The sequence below is a fragment of the Dicentrarchus labrax genome, unplaced genomic scaffold, assembly GCF_905237075.1.
Source record: "Dicentrarchus labrax unplaced genomic scaffold, dlabrax2021, whole genome shotgun sequence".
NCBI classification, from domain to species: domain Eukaryota; kingdom Metazoa; phylum Chordata; class Actinopteri; family Moronidae; genus Dicentrarchus; species Dicentrarchus labrax.
Genome location: NW_026136707.1, coordinates 18,755,581 through 18,776,995, shown reverse-complemented (window position 1 = coordinate 18,776,995; position 21,415 = coordinate 18,755,581). Strand labels below are relative to the sequence as shown.

The 21,415-nt window shown below is 39.1% G+C and overlaps 1 protein-coding gene across 5 annotated transcripts in view; it reads left to right on the top strand.

Moving 5' to 3' along the window:
- LOC127367160 (CUB and sushi domain-containing protein 3-like) overlaps positions 1–21,415 on the top strand; it is a 214,042-nt gene that overhangs the window by 43,678 nt on the left and 148,949 nt on the right. For 3 of the 5 annotated variants that reach the window (XM_051406774.1, XM_051406775.1, XM_051406773.1), the window contains exons 5-8: positions 9,119–9,365; positions 17,769–17,881; positions 19,140–19,217; positions 20,729–20,816. In XM_051406774.1, the coding sequence (XP_051262734.1) occupies positions 9,119–9,365; positions 17,769–17,881; positions 19,140–19,217; positions 20,729–20,816 (526 nt within the window). The remainder of the gene's footprint in view (positions 1–9,118; positions 9,366–17,768; positions 17,882–19,139; positions 19,218–20,728; positions 20,817–21,415) is intronic. The other 2 variants (XM_051406777.1, XM_051406776.1) reach the window with 1 other exon arrangement.

Genomic DNA, 21,415 nt, shown 5'->3' with positions numbered 1-21,415 from the left:
ATAGATAGATAGATAGATAGATAGATAGAATTGAATAAGGGTGAAGAAGACGCTATAGCATAATCATGTATTCGATGTGACAGCTGGTTGATGGATGACTGACTAGTGCTCTTCATACCATGCTGTTTATCCCTTTCTGTGCTTAAATGAGACTCGTCATCACACAGACGCAAATGATCCATTACATAGGTAGAACTGTTGCATTGTACTACGAAGAGTGTGATCTCTTGCAATTTTTGATGAGTGTGCACAGTAGGTAGGGACTCAAAGTAGAAGCTATCCTTTAGTAGGTAATTAGGACTGAGTGCAATCATTCTGCATGATGGATTGAAAATGAGATAAGGCATCCCAGATACTGTGAGGGCTTACTTACAGCGGTGATTGTGTCGCAGACGTAGAAACACTTTGGGCTGCACTCTCTGGGAGCAGCTTAGCATATAGGAAAGTTTAGGAAAAATTAATCTAACAAGCTTGTCTAAGTCTCCATTTGGACATTACAGCAACTTTTTTTGTGCTGCATCTATTTAACACAAGAGAACTGTTCAAGTGTAGAGATTTAAGTATTTCTTGCGGTTTAGGTGAACCTCAAACCTGTGGTGCACATAATCCAGGTAGGCAACACTATGCCTTTTGCTGCGTCAGCCTCCCTTTACCCCAAACCACCATCAGCAAGTGCTGCTGTAGTCTCATTTTGAGGCAGGGGAAACCTTGACAGTTAATCTTGTTATTATTTTTAGACACAGCCACAACTTTATACAGTGTACTGCAAGGACTAATAAACCAGCATTAGGCAATAGCTCATAAAGAGAAGGATTGAAAGCCATTCACATTTACAGATAATTTCCTTCCAATCTAACAGAATAGCATGCTGTTGTGTTTTCGCATTGCTGTATACTAAAAAGCCTTATCTAACTTTAAGAACTGACCCCACAATGATTTACAGGTTTAAATTCTCTTTCAATTGGTGATTTTATAACTATATTTTTGGTGAAGCACTTTGTAACATTGGTTTTGAAAGTGCTCTATAAATAAAGATTATAATTATTATAATAAATAATACATATATTTTTTAAAGTAGATCGATCTCATAGTTTTCTTTATTGAGATTGGAAAAAAGAAGCAGGAAATAACATATGTCTTAGGTTTAAAGATATACACAATACAATTTGTACAATTTGTTTTTGTACAATATACAAAAAAGATCCTAATATACAATCATAACCAATTCCAAAGCAGCAAAGCAAATGTGCTCATGCCAACTCATTCTACAGTGCAAGACAGAGAAATAATTTCCCCCTGGGATTATTAAAGTATTTCTGATTCTGATTCTGATTCTGAAAAAGAAAATAGTTCAGCATATGTTTGAGAAATGGCAAGCTTGGAGGGAACAAAAAGCTGCAGATGGAGGGTTCCTTTCCATTTAAGGATGGTGTTAGCCTGTATTGCCATGGGCCAGAAACATCACTCCTTTACAGGCTTGGGCACTGCTTGAGCCACTCTCTCTCTCTAGTCTAAATCCGGCCCCGCTCCTGTATGTGGGCAGATGGTCCTTTGATCTTATTTCCTCAGAGATCCTGCCCTTTCTGCTCATCACCAATTGTTTCACACTAAACACACAGCAACACAAAATCTCTCCCCAATCCACCATCTACCCCCCACCGTCTCCCAACACCTCAGTCTTTCAACCACTCACCTCCTTTTGTTACTGTCTCTCTCTCTTTCATCTTTCTCCAAGTTCTCTTCTCCATCCTTGTCCAACTTCCAAAGTCCACAACGTTTGTGTGTGTACAGCTGGCAGAAACACAGAGGGGATGGAGAAGGAAAGAGAGAAAGAGAAAAGTGCAGAGAGACATACACATTTTCAATAGAAAACCTGCAAGATAATGAAGCCGCAGAATCCAAATTGACCAATATTAAACATCTTTACTAAACTGTGGAATTATCAGATGTAAGTACATTTGCTGGACAGAGTTGTCAACTTTCATTTAATTAAAAGTGGTCACTGCAGTGTTTACCCTGGTGGCACAACATGGAGGTCAGTATGGATAAAGTGATTTCTTTTCCTTAGTTTGTCTCCTTATGAAACAACCCACACTCAGTTTATATATCTCAGTCACTGATAAAAGCAGAATTTATTTATATAAATGATGGCTTACAGTGGCTTGGGCTTTATGATAATTCTGTATTAACCATTTATTGTAGTTTGTGTAAAGCCATCTTAATGCCAGGTGTCATCACTTTGTCACTATCTCTGAAAAGCTGACACTAGAGCTTGAAAGGTTGACAGAAAAACAGAGAGTGAAAAGTAGTGGTAAGTGTAGGGTTGGCATAAGCAATCATATAAGATAAGACTGACATAAAAAAACTGAGAGAATCAACTCTAAGCAGAAAGGCAGTGAGATGGAGAATGAATGGCTATTCTAATGCTACTGCTCCTCCCAGGAGCCCATTTCGATTCCTTCCATCTAAAATGTCTCTGGACATTCATTAAACCAGGCAGTGAGACAGCAAACAGGGACAGCCTGGTAACATGAGAATATGGTCTATTGATACACTGTCGTTCTTGCTGCCATCCACTGTCCAACAGAACAAGAGAATTAGGCTGCAGAAAACCCTTGCTCCTTCAAAACATTTCCATATCTGGTAATGGGACTGGACTAAGCACACTCTGCAATGCCTTTCCAACTCTGCTACACTAACTGTGAATTCAAATATTAAAAAATTGATGTGCCCATGGCAGGATTTTCAGTTCATGTGAATGAAGTTGACCATACGAAAATAGCTCAAAATCTTCACCAAGCTACTAACAGAAATCCTTATTAAATCCATAAGGATAATATAAGCAACCATTTTAGTACTGTTCGGGTTAAGAATTATGTTACCAGCATGTACCTCCATATTCAATATCCATTGATTTCACAAGAATGATGATATGATCATCATTACATGACCTTACTCTGTAGGATTTTTATTGGTGCTGTGGTGCCATGTTGCTCACTGAATTGTCCTCTTCTGTGATATTTCATTTAAAATCTGAAATTACAGAGAGATGGTCACTATGATGAAATGACCCCCAGTAGTATGCATGGTGCAATATGAATTGCATTTCTGGACCCACTGCAGATCTCTTAACTATTCATCAACCCTATCAATGTTTAACATGACTTGCAGCTGAGCAAATGAGGGACTTACTGTAGGCGTAGTCACTGCCTTTGCATTAACACAGGGATTATTACAAAGGAAAAACCTGAGGTAGTGTAGAAAATTATACATGAGTTCCTTCCTTGCTATCCTTGGGGGTGAATATTTCTAAGTAGAAAGACAAGTGTTGTATATCTGATCAAAGTCAAGGGGAGAGAGGCTTAATCCCTCCTCAAGTAGCATTAGATTGCTGATGCTGGGGATGTAAATGAGCTCAGCTAAAGCAGTCCTAATCCTCACCGCCATCTTTTTTTTTTTTTTTTTTGACACTGCCACCGTTTTTAAAAGAGACAGATCCTTCTTCGTCTTTAAATCCAGAGCATGCTCTAATGATTTGCTAAGGAACACGTTGCCCAGCCTTCAGTGCCTCTTTTATGTCAGTAAACCTCGTTGGCAAACAGTACCTCAAATGCTGCCATGCATCCCAATGACACACTGCATGTGAATATATGGAACCTGCAAGGCATTATCCAGTTGATGCCATTTTAAAATTCTCAAGCTGCTGCGAAGCATTTTTTGAGCCTCAGACAGCAGTTTGTCAGTTCATGATTTACAGTACCATGCATGGATGCTTCTCAAAGAAACAGCTAAGAAACCTGTCATAGTGCTTCTGTACAATAATGAATTTCTCCCAAGCATCTACCCAATTCCCTGTACAATTTAATTGGCTACAACTGTAGCAGTGATTATCATTAAATGTAGTTGTGGAAATCTATCTAATTACATTGAGGAAGCCCTCTGCTGAAATACTGATGATATGAGCACACAAACCAGAGAATGACTTGCAGATTTTTTTTTTTCTGTTTTACCAAAACGTCATTGTAAAGTTGCTTTGCACATGCTTTCTTGCTGCCACCAGCATGAATGATGTTCAACAATGATTACACAGCATGTCTGTTATCATGAAAACCATAAAGGAGCTATTTTTTAAAATTTTTTCAGCATCCTACTGCTGTACAAAGACATGAAAACAAAAAAAGAGATTTTATTTTGTGTTATGGTTCGTGGGAGAGCCTTTTCATTGTCACTTTTTCTTTTCTATGATAATGTCAGTGGTATTATTTTCCATGCTGGCAACGTTGTGTCCTGTGTGCCTTCCAGTCAAAACCTAGAACATAAACTGTGCTGGATGACAGCCTGCTGTTTCTGCTCCATGTCTGCATGCACCTTCAAGGCCTAACTTAATACATTCTTATCTACAGTACTTCAAACTTTTATGTGTTGATATTTGATTGATTTATACATCAGGTTTCAAATAGGGGTACGCATACCCCTAGGGGTGCTTTACAGTAAAGCATACGTTCTTTTGTTAAATGCTCATTTAAAAAAAATTAATGGTCATACATAATTCCTAAAATAATTATATATGTTTGATAGACCACATTATTTTCAATATTCACATGTGATTTCAGCAAATTACAGTTCAATGTCTTTATAAGTTAAACATGGTTGTCTAGTAGTTAACTTGTGAGACAAAAAGTCAGCAAATAGTTACTCTAAAGTTTTCAGTTGTTTACTTCTAGCTAAAACTAATGTGATCTCAAATAAATCCTACCTTCAACTAAACATTATAACTTTCATGAAGGTAGGGTTTATGATAGAGATGTTGTATTAGTCTATTAGCTCTTTTGTCAGACAAAATTATTTAATTCAGTTCTATTTAAATTTTTGAAACAAAGTGAAAAAATCCTATTTAATATTTAAATTGGGGGGGGTAGAGCACAGGCCCAATGTACAAAATCATCATCCCCTCTTACTGCCCCATTTCACCACAAAAAAGAGTGATGTTGTATTAGAAACTAGAAAAGCTCACATTGACCCTAAAGGACAATCTGATCCCATTCCATAACACCTGCTCTCCTTTTCTGCAGTTCATCCAGAGTTGATTCCTCTCTGCACCACCTCTCTCACTCAGACCTTCCCAATGCCAATATGACAAAACAACCACACAGCACACAACGTGCATGCTCCACGCTGACCATTATGACTAGTACCCCCACCCATTCACCCCTTCCATGTCCCTGTGCTTCTGTTGTTGTTTTGTGAATTAGTTTGTTTTGTAAGTACTCTTGTTATCCGCTTGTGTTAAAGAATAGTTAAAGAAAAATAAAATTAAAAAGAGATGCTCCATCATGGCTGTTTTGATGCTACCTTTGTTGCCTCTCTCTGAAAATAACCATTTGTAAGGTTTGCAAAGGTAATGGCCATAGTGTAGCGATCGGTGCCTTTGTTGAGATAAGGACTCATTCATTGTTAGTTCAACTGTGGGTTTTCTATTGAGCATGGACTTCAAATTCTTGTGTGTTTTTGTTGTCTGCCGGTGCTTTTTGAAATACCTGGTTTTTAGCGATTGTTAAGGGGCCACGACTAATAGACATGGGTCCTTTGTAGGGTTGACAGGGACATAACTAAAAATACTATCTTTGTCCTTTAAGTCTGACTGGCATCCGGGCTCCTTGTCAAACCGTTACATAAAAATCCCTTTTGTTATTTATTTGGAACAAAAGCAACCCCAATGGCTTTATAACAATATAACATTTTTTGGAGAAAATTCACAAAAGCTGAAATTCTAAATTATATACACTTGATGTTGCCTATTCAGAAGGTTAATATTTTGACAAAGAGTTTGTTAGATCCACCCCCAGTAACTGAATTTAATTCCAACAGGTAACCAGTTCAGTTTCTCACATTTATAACAAAACAAAAGTAATGAAAATACACAATACACATTGTATTGTTTACTAGCAGATCTTGACCTGTAGTGATCATGCACACACATAACGGCGACGTAGACCAGCGGCCAATGAGATATCTTTTGCTCCCACAGTCAAAATGGCAGGAAGACTGCTTCATCTCTTGTATCATATCCAACTTTAGTAAGTCAACATATCAGCTGTGGAATTAATTTGCAGATGCTCTGGTTCAAAATGAGACCAAACTTTTCTGTGGATGTCAGTTTTTTGAGCCACAACAAAAGCAAACATGTGGCCGGCAACAAAGTAGGTAAGCCTTGTTTTTAGTCTAGCAGTTTTTGTTGATAACTTGTAGCCCCTACCGGCTGGTTAAGAGGAATGAGGCATTATGTTTAAAACAGAGAAGTCCATATAATGGGTTTTTCAAGGTATTTTAAAGATTGCGAATCCCTGCAACCACAAGAGGTCCTTAGGCAAACAATCAAAAATGTACGCAAAAAAATATGAGGCTGATTGGTCCAGTAGTTTGCAAGATTAGGACAGATACATTAGGACAGATACACACACACACACACACACACACACACACACACACACACACACACACACACACACACACAAAACTCATAATCCCTTCCCGGCTTGCACCTGGTGGAGATAATGAAGAATTGTGACACTGTTTGATTGGAGCACCTACTGATAACCAGTGGAGGAAGTTTTAAACCTCACAAAAACTCTAATATTTATTTGATACCCTTATAAATTGTTAGGTTTAATATTGAGTACATTAAAACATTGCCAACATAACTCATTATCATAACCATTTGTTCTGCCAACTGGAATTCCATTTAAAGTCATTCCTGACATTTTTCTGACATTTTACCTATTTTTCCCTTTTCCATCCCGTTTATCTTTCTTTCCCGCCTTTGTCTCTTGCAAAATCCCAGTCTTTCTTTCTCTCTCTCTTCTTGGTATCCTTTGTCTCTTTCCTGTGCTCTTTTTTCTTTTTCTGTCTCTTCTCCTATACTGAACCCCCTCTCATTATCCAAAGCAACTTCACCACTTCTTTCTTCCTCTCTTTGCCCTGATGGCCATGAGGACATTTTCTGCTGCTCTCCTGTCAGTCATCAAGGTTAAAAAGTGTTATGGCTCCTTTGGTCAGACATTGAGGGGATGTACAATTTGTCACTTAGGGTAAGTGTTATTTGGTGAGCGTATGATGATTTAAACCAGAAACAAATCATGACTCCACATGCTTTTGTTGTTACAAGGCTGCAGGCATTCAACAAATGAAAGCCTGCCCTTGGTGTTGTCTTCAAATGAGAGTCTGCCCTTGATATGAATCATATATGTGTGGACATCATCAGTGCATCACACAGTATCAATGAAATCTCCACCCTTTCTATGAAGACTTTGATCAATCGCTATGCTTCAGCTAATGTGTCAAAAGACATGGATCAAGCTAACTAGCAGCCAGTGCTCTTCCATCTTTTCCCCTTTTTTCTTTATCATCTTTTGAATTTCATACATCCGCTTCCTTGTTCCTTGACCAATCGTGTAATGCAGCATACAGGAATGTTCCAAGGCTGGCAGCTCTGACAGCCCTGAGTGGAGTGCTGAGCCATCAAAGGTTTCAGCTGGCACAGCTGAGTGTCACATATTAGTCTTAAATGATGTGAAAACTGTGAAAGCCCTGCCATCATTAGAATTCTTTAGAGAGAAAAAAAACAGATACAGGGATAGAGGGGAGAGTGGTGAGTAATAGTAGAAAGATCTGAGAGGGCCCGGAGGAGAGGAATGGTGAGAGAGGGAGGGAGAGAGATATACAGTCCTGGACGAAAGTTTTGGCACCCCTTGAACCTTTCCAGAAAATACACCATTTCTCCTAGAAAATACACCATTTCTCCCAGAAAAGTGTTGCAATTACAAATGTTTTGGTATACACATATTTATTTCCCGTAAGTGCATTGGGACAACACAAAAAAGCAGAAGAAAACAGCCAAATTTGACATCATTTTACACTTAATATTTGGTTGCTCACCCTTTGGAGAAAATAACTGAAACCAATCGCTTCCTATAACCATCAACAAGTTTCCTACACCTCTCAACTGGAATTTTGGACCACTCTTCTTTTACAAACTGCTCCAGGTCTCTCAGATTTGAAGGGTGCCTTCTCGCAACAGCAATTTTGAGATCTTTCCATAGGTGTTCTATGGGATTTAGATCCGGACTCATTGCTGGCCACTTCAGAATTCTCCAGCGCTTTGTCTCCAACCATTTCTGGGTGCTTTGTGAGGTATGTTTTGGGTCATTGTCCTGCTGGAACACCCATGACCTCTGACGCAGACCCAGCTTTCTGACACTAGGCCCTACATTACGGGCCAAAATCTTTTGATAGTCTCCAGATTTCATGATCCCTTAAGTCCTCAGACAATTCTCGGCTCTTCTTTCTCTTCTCCATGCTTGGTGTGGCACACACAGGCACACAACGTAAAGGTTGAGTCAACTATTATACACTAACTGGCTTCAGTTTCGATTTCTATATTACCAGCACCTGTTACTTGCCACAGGTGAGTTTAAACAAAGATCACATGCTTGAAATTAAATTTTTTACCCACAGTTTTAATTAAATTTGTCAATTTTTTGTGTTGTCCCAATGCACTTAAGGGAAATAAACATGTGTATACCAAAACATTTGTAATTGCAACACTTTTCTGGGAGAAATGGTACATTTCCTGGAAAAGTTCCAGGGGTGCAAATACTTTCCTCCATGACTGTATATGAGAAAGGGTGGGGTAAAGAAGAGAAAAGGGATGTGGAATGAAAGAGAGCAAGCAGCTGTTATGGTAGAACAGCTTTGTCCATTGTCCCAATTTTTGCCAGTGTAAAGAAAACACTAGCAATCTTTTTAGTTTACACTTCATGTTGTTAGCAATCCATGATTGTGCTGGAATTAGCTGTAGATACTAGACTTGACAACCTGCAGATGTGCGAAAAACAAATGAAATGTGTTTAAATGTGCCTGTGCAGCTCTAGTATTAGCTTCCACGCTGGTCTTTTTCTGGTTTGCATGCATTTGAAGGGACAGGTGTACACATTTTATGCCTGAAGCCACTCTTTTCCCCATTTTGAACTTTGAGTAATAGCTCTGAAATAACCCAGAGATCATGTGTCTGTTCTCCCCTCACCCTGCCCACCCGCCTTTTCTCTTTGGTGATTGACAGCGGAAGACACGTGCGGTGGCACCCTGAGGGGCTCCAGCGGGCTCATCTCCAGTTTCGATATCCCCAGCGGTGACTCCCCTGTCGCTGGCGGAGGTGGAGGTGCTGCAGGCCTGGGCAGCAGTGGGGAGTGTAAGTGGACCATCTTGGCAGATCCAGGGGACACCATCTCCCTGGTTTTCACTGAATTTCAGATGGAGGAGAAGTCGGATTATCTGGAAGTTGAGGGATCTGAACTTCCAACCATCTGGTGAGTTGAGCTGTGCGGAAGAGTGAGAGTGTGTAGTGCTTGCACTTCATCAGATGAGCATTTACCTGTTACATTACTAAGAGTTTTACTGTGACAGGAGGTGTGTATGTGTGTGTTTGGGTGCATGTGTCGTATGGTGTTGACAAGGTGTTTAAAGAATGTTTGCGATTTGTGTAAGATGAGGCTGTATTAGTGAGTATGCAGGTTCGGTTTGTTTTTGACTCAGTTGGAGAAAGATAACGTGTACTAAATTCTGTTAAATCTGTTAAATCTGCGTCTATATTCTGTTAGAACAGGGCCACCAAACCAAATGTAGGCCTGGAAATCCAGAGATGCTAGCACTTTAATCCAAATTAGTGTGTTTCGTAAGTCAGTTTTTGATTGAAGTAAAGTCATGTTTAGCTCAATATCACAGACAATCCAAACCAAGACCAAACTATTCAAGAACATAAGGAACAACACCCTCAATATACTTAAGGTATAAGAAAAAATGGAAGAAATACAACAGGAGATTCCCATTACTTTGATGGCTAGGGTTACAACAAAGAACTGTAGGTTGGAGACGGCAATTACAAAAAATTAACAGGAAGTTAAATAAATGTAATTCCAATTAAGGGAAATGCAGTCAATTTTGCATCTCTCTGTACACATTGTAATTTTTATTGCAGATTTTGATTTCTCCAATATAGAAACCTTGCAGACGCATAACAGTTTTCCCATTTCTCCGGCTCCAACAGTCACAGTGGCAGCAGGATCTATGATCTATCTTGTCTTGTATTCGTGTCTAACTTATAATACATTGAGTATGGAATTAATCTGCAGATGCTTCAAGACCAAACTTTTCTATGGATGTAATTTTTTGAGACACGACAAAGCCTTGTTTTTAGCCGAGCAGTTTTTGATGACTTGTGGCCCCTACCAGCCAGTTGAGAGGAGTCAGCAGTTGATATAAAACACAGCAGTCAATAAAATAGTTTTTTTTCCCCCAAACATTGTGAATCACTGCAACTGCGAGAGGCTGATTGATCCAGTAGTGTGACATTAGCTGCAGACAGATACACACACGGACACATGCACAAACACTGTTAAACTCATAACCTCCCCAGGTTTATGCCTGGCAGAGATAATAAATGGATATTTAATCAGAAGAAAAACAGAATATTGTGGGCACTATATTTAGAATAAATAAAAAAAAGAGTTACAGATCGTAAGAAAGCTGGCTACTGTATTGCCAGCTCTAAGTTCATTCCAAAGAGAAGTGTGCGCCTGCTAAGGCAAGGCTCTCTTGCCCTAGGATTCTGTCTTAGTTCTTGGGATAACAAGATTGCCTTCCTGCTGAGATCTTAAGGCATACAAAGTAACAAAGGTTCTGTATGTACAGTTGAGCATGACCATCTAATATTTTATGGGAACGTGTATTGGAAACTTAAGAGAAAGAGCCGGCTGACTGGCATGCAAATGTGCTTTTTAATGAATTTTCATGGCCAGTTGTGTGCAGAAAATGTTTTAAATACGCCTTGTGGTTCTGATTGAATTAAATCAATTCACAGAGAGGGCACATGATTCCCTATTGCATAATTCAAATTGAAGTGCACATGAATTCTGAATCTTTGACAGAAATTTGTTTAAAAAGCAGCCTTCACAAACTTTGGTTTATGGCTTTCCATATAGGCTTGATGTAGAAGTCACTCCCAAATGAAACAAGGACCCCCAACCTTGAGGCTCAGGTTATCCATTTCTTCTGCGTCCCGCGTGAATGGGAGCATCCGCCAGGTTTATGTGATCCTGCCGGGCATTAATTATAATTGGCTGAAAGAAGCTCTAATCAATCACTGAGCTACGAGCTTTGTTGTCCCTGAGAGTTGTCATCCAGAGTCAGAGGGGGGGAGAGAGGCAGACACTGTGTCAGTGAGAGACAGAGAGAGTCAAAAGGAGAGGTGCCCTGAGTGTGGCAATGACTGCTAAGTATTGTATGTTGAAGTAGCTAAAGAGAGTATGACAGGGAGCTGATATGGGATGACACTGATTTGTTTTGACAGACCGTCAGGTAACCCTCTTCTCTTAGGTATAAAAGCTCCCAAATTAACTCTTTCACTGACAGAAATGCCTCTCGGTTTTAATCCCTCAGAGCCCCGGTGGCAAATGCTTTGTGTTATCTTGTGTTTCCTGCTTTTCAGGATTAAAAAAAAATGGGTCTAAGTAGTTTTAATTATTTACATACATTCTAATGCTATTTTATTCATTTTGTCCCTGATCATAGAATATCTTCACACATTGGAGGAGACTGTTTCCTTGAATGATATCAAAAAAGGTTTTTTTCAAACATCTTACTGGCTGCCGTTTTAAAAGAGAAGAAGCAAAAAACAGATGCACTGTAATCTCGTGTTCATGTATTATTAAACATAGGGATGGAAAACGAGGTATACTGGGCAAGTTACTTCATTGCAACTTAAAAAATAAAAACATCTATAAATAAAACTCAACTCAAACATTTTTTTTTTTTTTTTTAAATACGACCATAAAAGTAATGAGTTGTTTCCCTTTGCAGGTTTCATATAAATCCTTGTACATATGAACTTTAAAAAGCATAATATGTTATAACTTTTCACATTTCTAAAATGTTAAACAACATATGAATTACAAATGAATTGCATGAATGGATTATATTAACTGTAAACTAGGAAATTGCGTAGAAACAGAAATGTTGAGTGTTTGGAGAAATGTCTCTGGCATCAAACATGCAATATATGTTGAATACATTCAGAGAATACTTTATCACCTTTCTCTACAGCAGGGTTTATTATGCTTCCCTATCTACTTCCTTATCTTAAGGTCCTAGCAATTAGAAAGTTATCAGGTCATTTTAAGGAAGCCATACTTTTGTATTTAAGATCAATGAATTAACATTTTTTACTATTAAAAATGTATATACAAATATATCAGTATATCAGACCGCTTATGGGTCAAATGACATACATTTTTTTGCAGTCCAGTGTCCAAGGAGAGGTTAAAAAGATACCCACTGTTCTTTTTTCAGGTATCTCAGGTCTGATAAATATAGGTTTCTTTATTTATCAGGTAAAGTAGTTTACCAACCAGCACCTTTATTTATGTGAGTGTTACTTGTGTATGTGCTCAGCAGTCACCACGCCTGACTTGAATGCTTTGAAACTCAAGGATGATGTTATTGTAAGCCACCAAATGTCAGTGGCTGTCAGGCAGAGTTCTTGTTTTAAGCCCTACAATCCAAGTGGGACCCAGTGAGCTTGGGTGCAGTGGGGCCAGAATTTTAGAGAGATGGCTTCAACTTGGCCAGGTAAACAAAAAGACAAGCAAACAAACAGGATTCAGAGCAAGTATCATTCTCATGCCCATAAAATTCATTGCACTCGCTCCTTCTCTTTTTATGAGTGTCTCTGACTGCATACAAGGCCATTGGACAGCTAAACTCTCAAGCCACCCAACATATAGCATCAGCTGCAGGCAGAGACAAGCAAACTGTCAATTTACCCTTGAGATTTAGAGCTGCTTAACGATGATTGACAGGCTGGAACCTCAAAGTCAGCCAGATTTAACATCTCCTCTTAGCCTTTTTCAGGCAAATAGACTTAAAGCGTGACCCAGCTTAACTTGTTATCCTCTCACAACCTGTGGTATTACGGTTTATCTAGTGATAAACATGAGTAAAAATATGAATGCCAAAAAAGGAGTTGCAAATTAAGAGACCTTGATCCTTGACAGAATAATTAACTTCCCTGCTGTTGAATAAGATTTGCAAAATATTTCACTAGACAGTACGGTTTTTACAGAAATCTATTCTTTACATAGTTAATGAAATCAACACATATATTCTATATAAATGTCATTACTGAAAACAGAATGACTGAATATTGAATTAATTTTGATGGAAAAAGTAGTAATAATTTGCTTGTTTCCTAAAAGTGGATGATAGATGATGACTAATGCTAGAAAGCAATTCCTGATTGAAGGTACACAAAATCCAGGACAATAGGGCAAGAAATATGTTTTGCTGACACCTCTTAGCAGCTTTTATCCTTTTATCAATTGAAGATTTCTATCAGATCTCCGCAAATGAGTTTATTGATTCCATCGTTGTCACGCTGGGCAAGGTTGATGTGAGGCTACACATCAATCACCGTGAAAATAGACAAAAAAAAAATCGTTTCCTTTGGCAAAAGCTAACATTGGAGTCTGGGTGGACCAGAAAAACAGTTCTTTGTTATTCTTCTGACCTTTAATATGATTGTACAGCCCTGTTCACAAAGGGCAAAAACAACAAGCTGTAGATTACACGTCACTCATTATTTCAGTTATGGACACAAACCATAAAACCTGAAAGGCTTTGTGGATATTAGATACACTTTTTGTGCTCATATACTATGAAATTTGATCAGGAAATGTTCTCTTTTATTTTTTCATACTTTTCTCTCCAGGTCTACCTCATTTTCTACCTCCTATCGTCCTGTGTTTTTGCAGATTTTTCTGAAGCATTAACTCTGTGTTGTAAGCATACTAAGAAAATGTAGATTTTAGAATAGATTGCTACTTTGCAGAGCAATCTGGCAATATTTTATTTGGTTCACTAAATATGAACAATCCTATTCCAACGGAGTGGCTAAATGGAAGATTACAATATTCAAATCAGGTTGAGAGCAAGAGGTGCCCTGCAGCTAAATTACCAACTTTGGTGAAATTACCATGTGTATTAGATTCAATTTCTTTTTTCTGGGATTTATTATTGATCTTCCCAGGCAAAATATAACCATTCAAAATGATTCCAAAAGCTTTCCTTTAATGTGTTCAAACTGGGAAGAATGCAGTGTTTAATTGAAGGTGTCATGGCTAGTTGACTGAACCCAGGCGCAGACACACAGACAAGATGGACGGTTTAAGGGTCTTTATTCCACACACACACACTGGGGGGGATGAGGGGCGGCCACGGCAGGAACAGGCAGGTGAAATGGCAAGAGAGACCGGAGACACGGAGGCACAGGAGAGCTGACTCTGGAAATTGAACTGCACACAAGGGTTCCTGGAGCACAGGAGAGAAATGGTTAGATGGAGGAGCTGGTGCAGGAAAATCACGAGTGGACTTGTAGTAGAAAGCTAAATACTGAAAGGAGCCACGAAAGTTACCACCAAGTTGGCTGAAACAATCTGGCGAAGAATGAAAGGATGACCGGGGTTCTTGAGGGCTGAGACTGATGAACAGATTGAGAGCAGGTGACACAGCGCACAGGTGAGGTGAAGGGAGGCCGCACCCACATCAGACACACACAGGGAAGGAGGAGGAGCAAAGGGAGCAGGAGGGGAGCAAAGCCATGACAGAAGGAATGTGAATTGACAGTTGATTCAGGTATTCCACCAGGGCAATTAATGTAAGGAGATACATTGACTTGCTCACTGTGAAAGAAGCCTATCTATCAGCAGACAGGCACCAAGCTGTGTAAGTACATCTCCTGAACAGAGTCTGGCGAGGGACTACCTTGAGGAGGGATAGAGAGCGACGGCACCTGCACATTGGGACTCGTTACATTTGTATTTTGATGAGATTGCCATGCACCCTTCAACCCCTCATGCTATCAAGTCAGGCCCATCTTACTCTTCTTGAGAACTCTCTAATATGCCTTGCAAACCCATGTCAGAAACTACCATTAGTCCTTGAGACGCCCCAAATCGATGATATGAAGCATGCTGAAACTTTGATGAAACCAAGCATATAAAACACTGCACTCATGCCAAGAAGTAATCTCCGAAAAGCCATATTGCATATCTATGAAGGAACAAATAGACAGCCAGAGTGAGTTTGCAGAGATGAAATGGCAGTGCATTATGTGAGGAATCCATTTTTCCAATTGGACTTCCTCATCTTTTGTCACTCAATATGCACTAGAGTAGATGCAGTGAGAAAATAGCAGACAACACACTTATCTGTTTTAAGGAGACTGGGCAGCCCACTTTCCACAAGTAATTTATTTGTTTTCATGTCAGTTACAGTTACAAGTAACAGCTACGTACATAAACTTTTTGTGAACTAGACCTGAGTTATTTTGCATAACCACTTGGCTGCTGTTAAAATTTTTATCACAATCTGGACATATAAGGATATGTGTATATATATACGTAAGTGATATTCCTTGACATGATTGCTTATCACTTTAGCACTCAGTTACATACAACACATCTTCATCAAAGGAAGCATGAGAAAAATGTTGGCCCATAAGTCATTAGTTCCTCAGGTCACATCAGGAGCTGTAAGTCTTCTTTCTTTGATGGCTTCCTGCCACTGAGCACATTTGTGTTCATTTGGGCATCTGCGCTTACGGGGAGCACAGCAGCTGGAGAGAGTGGCGAGGGAGTGCATTTCCTCTGTGCAGACCAGGCGATATCACTGCATATTTTTCACCTTGTACTGCCATTGCTTTATGTAGCAGGGAGATTATAGCATACAGACCGTTACTGCATAAATTAATAGAATGGTTTACCACACATAGATACAAATGCACCCATTAGACTAAGTCCTCTGTAAGGTGTCATTAAGCCTTTATTTATTTGATGGCCTATCATGTTTCACTTCCTCTGCCATACTTTGGCGTTGTGACAACAGTATATTCAGCTTTGCTGGTCTTAAATTTGTAACATCACTCCTATGCTGCCTGGAGCATCTTTGCAACTTCTGGATGGGTACAGCTTTATTGTCACTATCCATTTTCTTTTAGGCTTCTTGTGATAATTTGCAGCTTTCACTACAGGAAACATGAAGGCAGGTCCTTCTGAATAGTTCAGCTACCTGAAGGCTGCTCTTTTTCATTCTGCCTGTATATTGGTTCCATTAGCATTTTATCAATGCCACAATGAGATAAAAAAGGTCAACTTTTGTGTGGAAATCAATTACCTTTTAACTATTCTCCAGGAGCTGCCATCATCCCCCCTTGTGATGGATAATTTGGATTAAGAATATCAGTATTTTAAACCCTCATTTAGTTTGCAGATCAATTCAAAATGAAACCACCTATAATCTGTCTGACAGATGTATTGTACTCTGAAATAATACAAATACAACAGCAGCAACAAGTGGTTTAATGAAAATAAGGAGAAATCATCTGTCAAGTAGACTTACTAATGCTTTTCTTATAACTGCAATGGCCACCAAGGGAAAAAGTCACTCTTTCCTCTTTGTTTTTCCTCATCACTCTCTTTGTGCCTGTTTCTCTCTCTCTCTCTCACTGCCACTTTCGTTTTGCTTTTGTCTATCTGCCCCTTAGGTGGCTCTATGGTAAATGCCAAAGAAATTACATAGAAAAACAAACCTTAAACACGACTGAACACACCCTTACACACACAGAACAGACATGAACGGGTGCAAGCACACACACACAATGACAAAATAACAAGTTAACACATTTTTTTTATCCACTGAGCCAATTTGGGCACACAGGGCTCAACTGCACCATGCTCTTTTTCAGCCTGTCCCCAGCCTCTATTTAATAGCTGGAATGGCATTGTGCGGTATTGTGGTATGACAGGGATTGCAAGGAAATAGAAAAAGCCAGAGCTGGTCATCCAGACAAATGAGAAGACCCCTGGCAGCTTTAAATTTCTACAATTATAGAATGTCCCTGATACTGCGGCCATGCGCTGAATAAAACTTCTGCTCTAAAACACTTAGACGGATGTAGTTGGAACACACAGACTTGAGTCATGCAGGCAATGTTTGACAAAGACGGCCACACATATGATGACGTGTCAAATAGGTAAGCTCAGTTGGTAGAGCTGGCGTCCCATGTACCGAGACTGAGTCCTTGCTGCAGCGCCCCAGGGTTTGAGTCCGACCTGTGGCCCTTTGCTGCATGTCATCCCCTTTCTCTGCCCCCTTTCCTGTCTCCTTTTTAGATGTCACTATCAATTAAAGGCTATAAAAAAGCCCCCCAAAAATACTTTAAAAAATAAATAAAAATAGGTAAAACACACCTGTTGTCTTCCAATTTCCCTCCTACACACACATACATTTGTACATATAAGACAACAAAAACAACTTACAGAGTCAAAGTAAGGTTGGTTGTTTTCTAGGTTTTATGGCTGGTCTTCATTTTAAGTGCATCATTTTCTTTCCAGTCCTGACATACCGTAGAAATGGAAGAATACATTCAGTTGGGTGTCCATCTCTATTAGCTGGTGTATATTCTCTTAATTCTTGTGAAATTAATAATTAATCATTTTCTCCAGGGCTTTCAGTCATTATTCATTTTACTCAATTTTCCAGTTTTTCCTTTTTGTTGGTGAATGTGGGCAGCACAAGGATGCTAGTGACCAGAAAGCATGTAGTTGAATTACAGTCAAAACAGATGACATGTGTTTTCTTTTATTTGTGACACTTCACAGGCTAACTGGTATGAATATTCCAGCGCCCATCATTAGCAACAAAAACTGGTTACGGCTGCATTTTGTGACAGAGAGCAACCACCGCCACAAAGGCTTCAGGGCTCAGTATCAAGGTAAGACGTGATTACTTAATTTGCACATCGTAATAGAGGGCCCCCTACTTGAACGAGAAGGGATCATCGTAGGAAAAACGCACAGTAATTACAAAACATGTTTTTGATCTTTGTTAACTGAATATTAAACAGTTTGATTAATACCCCCTCTGAAGAGGGCATGAAGGCTGTTTCTGCTTCAAACCATTGACTTCAAAGAGCCTTGTAATCAAAAACTTTAGAGATAAATACTGTATATACTTCACCCCCCTTATAAAAACTCCGCTCTGGCAGCTCAATAATCCATTACCCTGACATTGTTCTTTGGCATGACTTTAAAGTCAGAGTATGGGCTGCATTTACCATAGAAGCTTAAAGCCTGGCCCCGAGCCAACCTGCAACTTCACCATAAACAGCTCTATAAAAAAACTTTCAGTACCATGCATGTATAGCAACTTACTGTTAAGGAAGACATAAAATCAATTGAATTGCATTTCTCATCTATTGCAGTGCATTGTTGTGCAGCGGTAAAACAATTTTCATATGCATTTGTTATTTATGATGTGAAGGCTAGATGTTTTTTAAGCAAAGACAGGCACTGAGGGGTTTTATTACGCAGTATGCTTTTGAACATATAACAAGCCTTATCAGGTCACTAAATGGATTCACATCCTAATTATGTTTACAACAGACTGAATTAACCAGTTGACCTACAGAGTAGTTCAGAGGAGAAGCATCGTACCAATGTTTTGAAATTCAAATAGCTTTTTTGTAATTGATACATCATTCATTGCTTTTGGCTATTCTGTTAATACTTCAAAATTATGACAGCCGCTTGCATCACCTGGATTTTGTTTGCAATCTGGCCCGTGCTGTGGTTAACTAGACTGTCTTAAGATGTAGCATTGCCGTTCTTGGACTGCTCTTTTATTCTGTGTGGTACCCCCCACCCCCACCCCACAAAAGATATAACCATTAAATCTGTTCTGACCAATCAATTTCCATCCACTGTTTAATATGTCTGCATTATAGGAGCAAACAAACGAGAATGAGAAACTCATTTCGGTTTTATAGAATTGTCAGGGCAACCCTTCAGAATGCATCAGAGCCGTTGGACTCATTTCTTTTGAAAAAGGATGCACAGCAGTAGCAATTACATTTTGATGTTCTTCATAGGACTAAGTATTATCCAGAGAAAGAAACACTTGTACTGTATCTTCTCACATCTAATACTGTAACTTCTTTTATCTAATGAACTCTTTCTATTGCTCTCGACCAGTGAAAAGCTCTGGAGAGCTTAAATCCAGAGGGGTAAAATTATTACCAGGAAAGGACAACACTAACAAACTGTCTTTGAGTAAGTCTTTTATTTTTCTTATGCAACTGTTTTCATTGTTTTTTTGTTTATGTAGGGCTTGCGTTCTGGGTCTCTGTTTCTTTCTTGTCTCTTTTTTTGCTGCATCATTTGGTGAAGGAATTAAGCTACAGTACTAGATTTTGCAGAAGTGCAGTCTTTTTTTCTTTCTAATGACCTATTTCGCCTGCTGTCCTGGACTTCCTGTCCTGACAGAAATGAACTCAGCTAGACCAGGCCTAGTTATGTATATTGCAGCAAAATCCTAAATTTGATCAATTTCAGTCGGCCAAAACCCCCGCTGTCTCATTCTGTACTATTTAAGCAGTTCATCAGGTTGACTTATGTTCATGATCTACACACACAGCAGAAGTCAAGGTTGAGTGACCACTCACTTGTCAGATGATTTGTGTACACTTCAGACCGAAGTGAATGCATTCTAATTGCTTGCGGAGCTCTGTCATTAACATAAATCTGGAACACAATTCCTTCTAACTCCACAGTGTGCTAAACACTTCAATGATAACAGGTTGTAATCTTTATTACCTTATGTGTCGTGGATTCGGCATTGCATGGAGACATGAATAATGCAGTGGGCTGTAATCTTTTCTACAACACAATACTGTATATCATTAAAAAGACTATGAAGAGATGCTTCATATGCCTTGTGGATTCATTGCATATAACTGAACCCATAACTGTATTATAACCCACAACAATTAACTTCAATGCTAATGAACTTCCTGAAAGAAGTCAAAGGAGAGAAGACACACCAGTAAAGCTTTTCACGTTAAAATGGAAGGGTCTTTGTATGCGTGTGTGGAGGGGATGCCTTATTGTAAATATTACAGCAGACCTTAACAATAATTATGATACTACATATTTCATAAATTTCATTTCCAGTGCATGCAGTCTTTGATTTACAGATCATAATGTAAGGGGGGAGACGACCTCAGTAAAAGTCAGAACACAGAAAACCACAGAACTATCTTATTACTTCCAACCTCTTCACATTCAAATCATAGTAAAGGCTATGCTCTAAATGAAACCATATCTACAAGGCTTTATCTAGTGTACTTAAAATATTATTACGTATGGAGAGTCTCACTGAGTGATTATTGTAGCTCCTGCAATTGATAGTTGAAAGTTATTTAATCCTCTTAGTCCCTGTTGGGCCCAGATATTTCCCTCTACTTTGTCTAGCTCAGGTAAGAGAGTTGCATTTACCCGTGGCACTCATTTTGATATAAAAAACATGAGTGCGTATTCACAACAGTGCTGCCAAATAACCGGCAGTTGAAAGTCTGACACTGAGAGATGAGGTCAGTTTGTCTAACTACGTAATTCCTAGAACCAAATTCTGTTACCAAACACAACTACTAAATATTCAAACGGACAGAGGTATCTACTATACAAGTGCTTTTCACAGCAGTGGGTGTTTTCTGAAAGTACAGAGCTTTGACAATTAAAGTATCTTGCTCACAGCATTCTTGGTCATTCTGTTTCTCACTCAGTGAATGAAGGAGGAATCAAACAGGTGTCTAATTACTGCCCTGACCCAGGGGAGCCAGAGAATGGCAAACGGTTCGGCTCCGACTACAGGTGAGTTTATACTTCAGCAGCTGAAGTGACGGAGCTCAGATTTTTGTAGAGGAGAGTTAAGGAGTGGGTCAACATGCTCTCCATGCCATTTCAGTATTTTGACATGCAGCGTATTCTAAGTATCACTGTCACATTCTATTAAGTCAACAAGATCTTTGTGCACTCGATCACAGTTTTAGTATTCTTATGTTCACCTGCATCATTTTTAAGGACTCATGGGGAATATTTTTCTGTATTGTCTATCTTTAATGAACCAGACCCATTCAGCTCTCAGGTCAGAAAAAACAAATGTATCCACTTTCAGACAATTTGCTTTGACATGTAACGGACTTCCACAAGTTCACTGTCAGGTCCCTGCACAACTGAGTCTATGTTTCGAAGTCCATGTGTATATATACCCTCTGTGTCTAGGATCACTCTCCACTGGACTCCAGCTGTAATTTGCAAAATATTTCATGTCTCCCATTCATATGTACAACATAATTGAGGTGTTTATCAGTTCATGTGGGAAAAATGCTCGCTGCACTAAAGGGCATCATTGGGATTTGTACTGTAAGTATGGAGACTGAGGATAATAATAAATGAATTAATACATTCCT